The sequence below is a fragment of the Zeugodacus cucurbitae genome, chromosome 3 (assembly GCF_028554725.1).
Source record: "Zeugodacus cucurbitae isolate PBARC_wt_2022May chromosome 3, idZeuCucr1.2, whole genome shotgun sequence".
NCBI classification, from domain to species: Eukaryota; Metazoa; Arthropoda; class Insecta; order Diptera; family Tephritidae; genus Zeugodacus; species Zeugodacus cucurbitae.
In genome coordinates, this window is record NC_071668.1 from 43675729 (window position 1) to 43686173 (window position 10445).

The 10445-nt window shown below is 33.1% G+C and overlaps 2 protein-coding genes across 2 annotated transcripts; both read left to right on the plus strand.

Annotated features, from left to right (window-relative positions):
• Nucleotides 1-2432: 2432 nt before the first annotated feature.
• On the plus strand, nt 2433-3641 carry LOC128920321 (uncharacterized). The gene is made up of 3 exons (XM_054227400.1): nt 2433-2733; nt 2792-3159; nt 3523-3641. The coding sequence occupies exons 1-3, from the start codon at nt 2438-2440 to the stop codon at nt 3639-3641; spliced, it is 783 nt and encodes a 260-aa protein (XP_054083375.1). The 5' UTR covers nt 2433-2437.
• Nucleotides 3642-7839: 4198 nt separating this feature from the next.
• LOC128920322 (uncharacterized) lies at nt 7840-9664 on the plus strand. Its single transcript, XM_054227401.1, has 4 exons — nt 7840-7882; nt 8868-8900; nt 9044-9213; nt 9273-9664. Exons 1-4 carry the CDS (start codon nt 7840-7842, stop codon nt 9432-9434), a joined length of 408 nt encoding a protein of 135 aa, XP_054083376.1. The 3' UTR covers nt 9435-9664.
• The last annotated feature ends 781 nt before the right edge of the window (nt 9665-10445 follow it).

The following is a 10445-nucleotide window of genomic DNA, read 5'->3' on the forward strand; positions in this document are numbered from 1 at the left end:
CCTATAATAACCAAACTTGCAGGGGGTTCATATATCCATTTCGGTTTGAGCAAACAGATAAAAAAGATATTTGATGTGTTTGATGTTTCGACTTCATTGAACATTGACCTTAATATCGATGCACTCCCTTTATTTAAGAGTTCTAAAGCCCAACTTTGGCCAATTTTGGTCCGGATAAATAATTTAGAAAATGTGCTGTTTTTCCAGTAGGAGTATTTTTAGGGAACAGTAAACCGAATAACCTTGAAAATTTTTTAGGTACATTTTGCAGTGAGTTGGGGCACTTGTTGCTTTATGGCTTACAACTATTTGAGAAAACCATTCAAATCAAACTTCGTGCTATAGTTTGTGATGCTCCAGCGAGAGCATTCATTAGCGGCATTCCTGGTCATACATCTAGACATGGTTGCTCAAAATGTACACAAGTTGCAAAAGAAATCAATGGAGTTTTAACTTTCCGTACCTACTCAGGTGTTTTGATCACTGATAACGATTTTAAAAGTAGAAAATTTTTAAACCATCACTCCAAATTATACTTAAATAATAAATCGGTCTTTGAAAAAGTTAATGTGTCTATGGTGTCGCAAAGTTCTATTAGATTGTATGCATCTAATAGAATTTGTTTGGACTCGGCTATAACCGCGTAAGCGGTGTCTACGCCAGTCAAGAAGAAGAAGAATAGAATTAGGTGTAATGCGTAAATTTTTAATAAGATTAGTTACAAACAAAGTTTTAACGAAAATTCCAAAAAATAAAATTCTTTTAATATCAGAGAAATTAATATCAATGCGTCAAAATATCCCAAAAGAGTTCTCTTGACGAATTGCCAAATTGGAAGCCAACGGAATTCCGGCAATTTCTTCTGTACATTGGTATTATTGCTTTTAAAAATGAAATTTCTGATGACCAGTATTATGAATTTCTTCTCTTGCATTGCGCATATAGACTTTTGTGTTGCTCAAGGCTTCGTGAGGCAAAGATGCAAATTTCGCAAAATATGTTAACTCTTTTTGTACACAATTTTTCTTTAATATTCGGTGCAAACAGTGTTTCATATAATGTTCATAGTTTACTGCATGTAAAAGAAACTGTAGAACTAGTGGGTGATCCAATTGCAGCACAGTCGTTCCATTTGTATGGAGGATAGCGACAAAAATAGTTAGAATAGAGATACTGACCTGCAATATACACAGTATATTTCTGTTCATGCAAGTACGATATTCTGAAAAAATCGCAATTGTATAACGCCCACTTTTCATATTCTACATATATAATTCTAACGTTAAAATACCTGAGCATGTGATAAATTTTGTTCCAATTCCCGGATTTATTATTAATAAATAGAAAGGAAATCAGATGTGCCATTTAATTTTATAAAATTAAACAATTTTTTTTTTACAGTTCAAATAAATTTTTTATTAATTTGGAAGAAAAATAAGGACGTTGTAAACCTCAATGTTACAATTCTATTGTAGATTTTAATAATGCGCTTTTCTTTTTGCATGGCAATTTTCGTTGACCTGTAATAAATGGATCTGAGCTCAACAATAACATATTAAGTAAATCCGTATTTGTTGCAATTCGAGAAGTTTTCCTTGTATGTTGAAGCCTATACCCCTTAATATCCTTGTTTTTGGCTTCCGCAGCTTCCTCTGATAGTTCTCCAATGGATATTATTGCACTTTCGATGACTTCGGAACCATGCACTAGGATCTTATGAACTGAAGGTGAAAGATAGAACCAAGGGTACTTCTCTACAAGCCCTTTAGCAGTTTCAAGTGCGAATTGCTTAAATTTGTCCGCGTTTATTTTATATCCTGATGACATAGCTTGCAGTAATGCGGCACATCTTAGTATGAGATCTTCGTCAACGCCCGTTATTTGAGAAGCCAAACCAGCATTATTAAAAAAGCGTCTAGCCGTGTTGCCATCGTTTGACGTCCCACTACCTCCTGTTTTTGGCATATCCACTATTAAACCCATTTCTGATCTAAACTTATTTCTAACCTGAATTTTTTTTCCATGAATTGAGTTTTATCTTCTGCCGACCTAATTTGCCATTTTTTGATATCTAGTCTATGCGATACATGAAAAAAATCGAATATATGAATGTAAAGGTGATAAACCAAACTCATAATGTTTTTTGTGGACGGCTTTTTGTAGACATTTATCTATATCGTTCATCTCTTTTGGTTTGGCTTGGCATATGTAAAGCTCCAGTTACCGATACTTGACTTGACTCAGCTTCGAAAAATTTGACTTGGAAAACTTAGATGCAGTTATACTAAACACAGCGCGTAGAAATCAGCTGTTTTTGAATGTTGAGAGAGCACACAAATGTGACATTTTAATTGATTTGTGAAGTTTGTGAACATTTAATAAATAATAAAACAAATTGTTTTGCCGAATACCTTAATAATAATAATAAATTTTAATAATGGATAGTGATTTATTCCAAGAACTTGTTTATTTAAATATTCTTCGCCTTCAAAGAAGAAAAGTTTTGAGAAGACGTAAACGCCGCTGGTCCGTTCATCCAGCTAATCGGGATAGAAACCCAAATGGTTTCTTCTGGAAGAACTTTTTAAAATTAAAAGAAGACGACCAAAAACTATTTCTTTTAACACGGATGAATCGGACAGTGTACAATATTCTTTTAAATATAATTAGTCCGTTTTTAAAAAAACCAAAACAACAAGTTGGCGTCGAGGAGCGAGTGGTTATAACATTAATGTAAGTTAAACAATCCTTGAAACATATTCATTTAATTGTATTCTCATATATTTTTTAGGTACCTCGCTTATGGAACACCTTTTGAGGTCATAGCCTCGATGCATAAGTTAGGCAAAACAACAGTGCAGAATATCGTACTTGAAACGTGTGAAATACTTTGGTTACATCTGTCCCCGATATACCTTAGCGAGCCAAGTACCGCACAATATAAAGATATTGCTGCAGATTTTTTAAAACTGTGGAATATACCCAACTGTGTCGGAGCAATTGACGGGAAGCATATAGCTATTGTTCGTCCACAAAATTCAGGCTCGCTATTTTATAACTATAAAAAGTTTTATAGTATAGTTTTAATGGCATCCTGCGACGCTAGGTATACGTTTACCTCTGCCAGCATTGGTAGCTATGGAGGACAAAGTGACGGAGGTACATTAAAAGATTTGCAATATATAGATATTTACTTATTTTTATTTTATTTCAAGGTGTCTTTCAGCAATCTAAATTTGGTAAAGCTCCATTATGGAATGAATCCTCAACAGATTTTCCACATTTTTTTGTGGCCGACGCAGCGTTTCCGTTGAAGGAAAACTTAATGCGACCTTACCCCGGTGCACAGCTGCCACGAAACAAAGCAATTTTCAATTACCGGTTATCGCGAGCTCGTAGAGTAATCGAAAATAGCTTTGGTATTTTAACCGCTCGATGGCGTGTTCTACGAAAGGTCATAGACTTTAGCCCAAAGAACTGCGAAACAATTGTGTTAACCTGCTTGGTTCTTCACAATTTTAGACACAGACACCGCAGACCATGGAATATTGGAGGGAGAATGGCGTGAAGATTTAGAGAGTGTTGGAGGTGCATTACATTCAATAAGTTCAACTCGACGCAATGCGATACATTCCATGTAAGGGATTTTTTGGCAGAATATTTTATTAACCAGAGAGAAGTTTCATTTCAAGAAGATCGTATTTAGTGTATATTTATTTTATTTATATTTATATTTATTTATATCGTATTTAATGTGTAAAATTGTAATCCAAGTATGAAGTACTATACTTTTTGTTACGTTAACTTTTTTATGATATTTTATTAAACCATATGTTTACGTGACTTAGTAACATATTTTTCCGCGCTTTGTATGTGTGTGGTGAATCTTAGTAACCCTCATTAATTTTATTAAACTTGTAACAAACCAATTGTATTTCATCAAAGAGAATTTCCATTTAATAAACCTAATAATAATTTTTATAACGTTTTACAAATATCGTGTGTTTGCCCCTTTCACATACTGGTTATAATTCCGCACGTAAGTATACCTGTGTCATACGTATACACCATAGATATATCTATAAATATTGTTTTATTTACTGAAAAAGATGGTAATTATCTGTATTAGGAAGATTACACAGGCATATGGCAAATGAATTCTGTATAGTAAAGTTTATTACGAAAATATATGTATATATTTTATTTACCGACAAAATCATAATTATGACGGTATCTAATTAGTAAATAAGACATAGGCTGTATAATCAAATAAATGTACATACAAAATAGGATAATTTTTCCCTATCAAAACGCCATGATTCTTTAAAAAAATTGGTGAATGTTTTCTGCAACTACACAATGACAAAAACCTTCCAATCACTAATCACTACCATCATAACTACATAACACACAAAAAATAAAAGACAAAGACACAAAATTAAAGAGTTATAAAAACAAATTGTTTTATTTTTTTTTCAAATACATTCTTAAAACTATTTTTGAAAAATGAGGTACATTGTTGTTTCTTACGTCTAGGTAACAAGCGTTTTAAACATGTTAAAACTATTTTTGAAAAATGAGATACATCGTTGTTTCTTACGTCTAGGTAACAAGCCTTTTAAACATTTTTACATATTAATTCAATATATGTATAAAACATCAAACAAATGATTTAAAAATTAAAAAAAAATTATTCGGGTTCCGATTTAATAGCAAATAATGAATTTGTTAAAACTTGTATTGCTTTCATTTGTTTTATGTTATTATCGTTCATGATAGAGGTCAACATAACACCAAACGACCTCACCGCCTCGCTGCCTTTGCTCCTCTCTGCACACATGCTTTTGTATAGCTCGCACGCTTCTTTGAAGCAGCCGTCTTCATCGCTGTTTGTTTTCTTTACGGATCGGAGTTGAAAACGACAACTCCGAAGGCGACGATAAATTAGTCTGAGAACATTCAAAACTAATTGGCTCCAACAGCTCCTGCGAAAACATATCATCTAAAATGTTTGTGGTGCAACGATTTCTGTAAAAGGGAAATAAATATTTAATACGTATAAAATATTAAAAAAATATTAACTTACGGTCTGGGCTGTATATATTGTTTTAAAAAGCTCATATTATCGAACAATGGCCAGGTTTCGGCGTTACTCGCCCCACTTCCTGATGGTGCCTCCATTTTCCTTACCTCCCTACTGAATCTTTCCCTTAGAGTCAGCCACCTCTTCGAGCACTGCTCTTCTGTAAAATATAATCAAAATATATTACAATCTAAAAAATAAATTGTTAATAACAATTACTTACCAGTAGCACCTAGCTCCTTCGCCACGCACTTCTTCTATTAATTTTTCATCATTCATTGTGTTTATTCGGATTATTTATCAAATGGCAAATTAAATATAGAAAATTAAATGAGATTATGAAAATGAAATGAAGCGTGCTATCAAAAAAGCGAGCGAAATAACTGAGCTGTCACTCTCTGAAATGTCAAAATAAAGGGAGAGAGCAAAGATGCCACTCTCTGAAATGTCAACTTAACTTGAAATTCTAAATTCAACAGACTTTCAAGTCAAGTCATGCGTTCGGTAATCAAATACATGTAAGGCCCATTAAACCTATCTTTTATGTGACAGTTATCAAGTCTCTCTAGGTCAAGTCAAGTATCGGTAACTGGAGCTTAACACTTAGCAGATGATGTTTGACTTAGTGCATTGCATACTTTTCCATCAACCATAGTCAGTTGCAATTTGTGTTCGACATTTATTTTCTGTCCAGATCTTAAATATTCTGTGCACTTTAACATATCAATTTTCTTCGTGAAATAATTCCTCTCTTCAATGCAAACTTCTGTTGTCTCATTTTTGAAACGAAATCGTATTAGTCTGCAGTATCGAGTGGACGACGGTCGAGGATTTTTCCATATAACTTTAGTATCTTGTAGTGTCGAAGATTTAAAACCTTTTTATAGCTTGGCAAAACTTTGTACGAAAGTTTAGAGTTTATAAAATCACTGATTTTTAAGTACTGATGTTTTGTTAAGTTTGTATCAATTATTAGTGAAAGAACTTCTGTGACATTTACTTCCTGAAAAGGTGGATTTGATTCCAAATGTACTTCACGTAAGGTATCCGCTACGGACTTATCAATTTCTGCCAATTTTGTTATTCTACGTTGCTTAGTCCGTTTGGAGCATGCAGAGAAATCAGCAGTTGGGCGACCACGTTTACTCGCTTTTGCTTCTTCTTTTTCAGATGGCAAAGATAGAGTTTCGAGACTTAAGGTAACAAGAAGACAGAAGAGAGATTGTAAGAGAGCCAATCCGAGTAGTTTCTTAACACGTCTGACTTTACGCGATGGTTTTGTTTCCACATCACCCCAATGCGTCTGCATAAATATTTTACACATTTCAGTATATCATCAAACGGGTGTTCGTCACCTTCAAAACCTGTTTTTCTGACTATATCTTCAAAAACTTCTTCAGAAACTTCCTGACCTTTCGTCGTATTTGATCCATTTTTGGAGCACCAAATTTCAAAAATATAGGAGCGAGAAAATATGCATTGATGAGACGTTCTTACGATAAGAAATTTAAAAAATAAAAGTCTCAGAGAGAGAGAGTGAGACAACAACAACTAATTCTACATTTGTTTATTGACATTACTTGCAAAAACCAATGCTATATAACTCGCACATTTGATGTACAAAATACACTTTGAAACTAAAAAGTTAGGTTAGTTTAATGAACTTTATTTAGAAACCTGCAAATCCCTGCAAATGATCTTAATATTATTTTAAACTATATACTTGTATCAACATTTACACACTAATCCGGTCACTGCATTCGGTTGGCAAAGTTACTAAATTTTACAAAGAACAACAAAACAGAATCAAAAAGACACTTCATTAAAATTTGTTATTCTAAAAACAACAGCACAATTTAAAAACTTGTTATTACCTATTACCATCTACTCTAATTTCCATTTTCAGTATTTTTATTTAGACACTTTTTTAAATTAAACTTTTGCAGTTGAATGTACACGTTCTTTCGCTTTTATTTTTGTCTAGAAATAATCAAAACAAACTCAAAATACATAAATTTGATGGCATATGCAACTATTTATTTAGCTACAAGCCCAATATATAAACATAGACTTTTTTATTTTTGTCGTATGGGAGGAACCACCGTGATGCAGGTTCGTGCTATGCTTTTGATAATTTTTTACAAAGCCTTAAACGTGTTGTACGAAAACCCACTCAAATTCTTCAACAAATTTTTAGAAAAGATGCAGAAGATACAATTAAAATTCCAATTAGTTCAGAGCAGCCAAAATTATTAGGAGGTATATGCATTTTTAAAGATTTTATATTGAGTTCAAAAAGTCCAGACAATTTTTGTTATATTAAAGACAATATTCCAATTGTTATTCAAACGCTTAGTGATGAAGGTCAAATAATTGGAAGAAAGCTAAAAAATATTCGACTTTTTTTTACGAACCTTTAGAATCAGAATCGATAGGAATATATATAGTTGACTTAGAAGCAAGTGATATGTAAGGCTGTTGGAATACCGTATGAGAATTAGTTTTAGTACCAATGCTCCATTTTTAATTTTCTTTATTTTTCGCGATATTTTTCTTAACTAATTATATATATTGAATATTATATATGAATATTATTAAAATAAAGTTGAAATCATTAAAATGAAATCAATAAAATGTATGAACTTTAATGCTCAAGGTATGTATATGTATGTATAACTAAATATAATTATTTCAATACTTTAAGATTGAACTTTTACAATATTTCAGCTAAAGACAGAAAGAAATGCAATTGTAAGATGTTACAAAAACGCATGGAAGAAATGCTTGATGATATGAAAGGTATAAACAAATAAACCCATAAGTATATAATTATAATAACTATATATAGTTCCTGTTACTCCTGCAAGGAGCATAGGACCACAGTAAAACAGTTCCAACCATTTCTGTCACATGCCATACGCTTTCTTTCGCCCCAACTTTTTCCTGTAGGTCTGAAGTCAGCCTCCAACTGTCTTCTCCACGTATGAGCAGGTCTGCCAACTCGCCTCTGTCCAGGCGGGTTCCAATCAATAGCATTTCTTGCTATATCGTTTACAGGTTTGAGCATTGTGTGCCCGATCCACGCCCACTTACGTTTGAGGTTTGTTGCGTGCGTCTCCATAGCGATTTATTGGAGATTATATCCGGCTAGTAAATGCCTAGTATTCTTCGAAGGCAACGGTTGACGAAGGTTTGTAGTCGTTGTGAATCCCTGGTGATGACATTCCAAGTCTCACAGCCATACAGCAAAACAGATTTTATGTTGGAGTCAAACAACCGCATTTTTTTCGAATGGATAACTGCTGAGACTTCCAAATATTTTTGAGCATTCCCAATGCTTGTTTTGCTTTTCCTATGCGGTTACTTATATCCTCAGAGGAACCTCCAGAAGCGGTTATCGTGCAGCCAAGATATACAAATAATTCAACATCTTCTACGTATTCTCCAAGTATATGCAGTGGATTCTTATTGTTGGTGTTCAAACGCATAATTTTTGTTTTTTTGAGATTAATTTTAAGACCTGCGTTTGTGGATGATTCGGCTATATCGTCGAATTTATCTTGCATATCTGCGTGACTATGCGATAAAACGCATATGTCATCCGCATAATCTAAGTCTTCAAGCCGATCAAACAGTCCCCACCTTATACCTCTCTCTTCACGCGTTGCGCTCCTTATCACAACATCCAGAACTGTGTTAAAAAGTAAAGGCGACAAAACACACCCTTGTCGCACGCCTCTTTCAACTAATATAATATAATTATTATTCTTTATTATTTTTTTAGAAACAATTCTACAGGATAACAAGCTTTTAAGAGGTAAGAAAAATTTGATAGGGACAAGTATTAAATTCACGCATATTTGTACATACATATGTACGTGTAAACAAATTTAATCATCTGTACTTTATATACATAACTACATATACATATGTTTGTTTACATTTATTTACATATTTCAGATAAACTCCGAATTTGCATGGAAGTAGTAGTCGATATGAAAGTGGTTGTAAATAAGTGGAATCGCCACATTGCTGAGGAAACTGTTTTAACAGCAAAATTTCCATTGTCAAGTGTGGAGGAGGTAGAATGTCTAAATGCAGAAATAAATAACGACAATCGCGAATGTTATGTAAGTTTTTGTCAATCTTTGCATCTTAATTCCTTTATAATAATTACTTTTCTTTTCAGGTAAACACTATGAAATCCCTTTTTAGACCGGCAGGGGTGGTTAAAAATCTCAAAGAGATATTGACGGACGCTATTGTCCAAGAATATAATATTTACGGAATTCATGGAAAAAAATCTTTAAGAAGTCTGGAGAATTTTTACTCCACCCTAATAGGTATGTAACTACCGTTTACTTCTTTCAAGATATTATAACTGTTTTACGTTATGTTTGTGATAGCACTCAATTACATATTGATTTATGTATGAAAATACATCTTTACTAAATTATTTTAATATATGTCTTTCCAAAATCAATTCCAGTTAGCGATGACTTCGAGCCGGCCGAAAAACAATTCAGCTACAAAAAAATAGAATAAACAAAGCGAAAAGTGTAAATAAAAATAAAAATAAATCCGAACATGATATGAATATTGACATATAAAAATTGTATCCTGTATTATTAAATGATGTATGGTATGAACTAAGTATGTAATGAGATAACTAGTGAAATATATAAGGTGGTAGGTAGTGAGGTAACTTGTGAAATATAGAAGGTGGTAGGTAGTGAGGTAGCCAGTGAAATATAGTTAGTGATATGTGATGAAGTATCTAGTGAAGTATAGGTGGTGAATCACTAGTGAGTAGTGTAAACTGGTTACCGCCAATGACATCGCCGTGTTAAATTCATGAGTAAATTACATTGCCGGTATTATGGTGGGTAACCAGTGGTGGTTACCAGTAAGTAGTGAACTCACTAGTGTTTCACTAATGAGCCGAACTGAAGGGGTCTTGTATGGTTAGCTGTTATTATTATGGTTTCTGGGTAGAGTTGCCAGACGTGCAGATTTATCTTTAAAATTAAGTTTTTTTTCCAGTACTGTTCTTGATACTATCATGGATGAAAGACCCAAAACTGCGAACCATATCTCCATTTTCACTTTCAGTACTGCGACCCACAAAAGCCCAGAAACTATACCAGCTATTTTCGGTTAGTTCTACTAAAATCCCAAATGATATATATTTATTGAGAATATCATGACATTTAGGTTTTTATTATTATATTTACTTTATACATGTATTATCGTACTACACTATATGCATATCCCTGCAAGACGAGTAGAGTTACTTATTTTATGGTGTATTTTTTTGGTCTCTTTTGTTCTAGCAGCAAGAAAAAAGTTACAATTTCTCCTC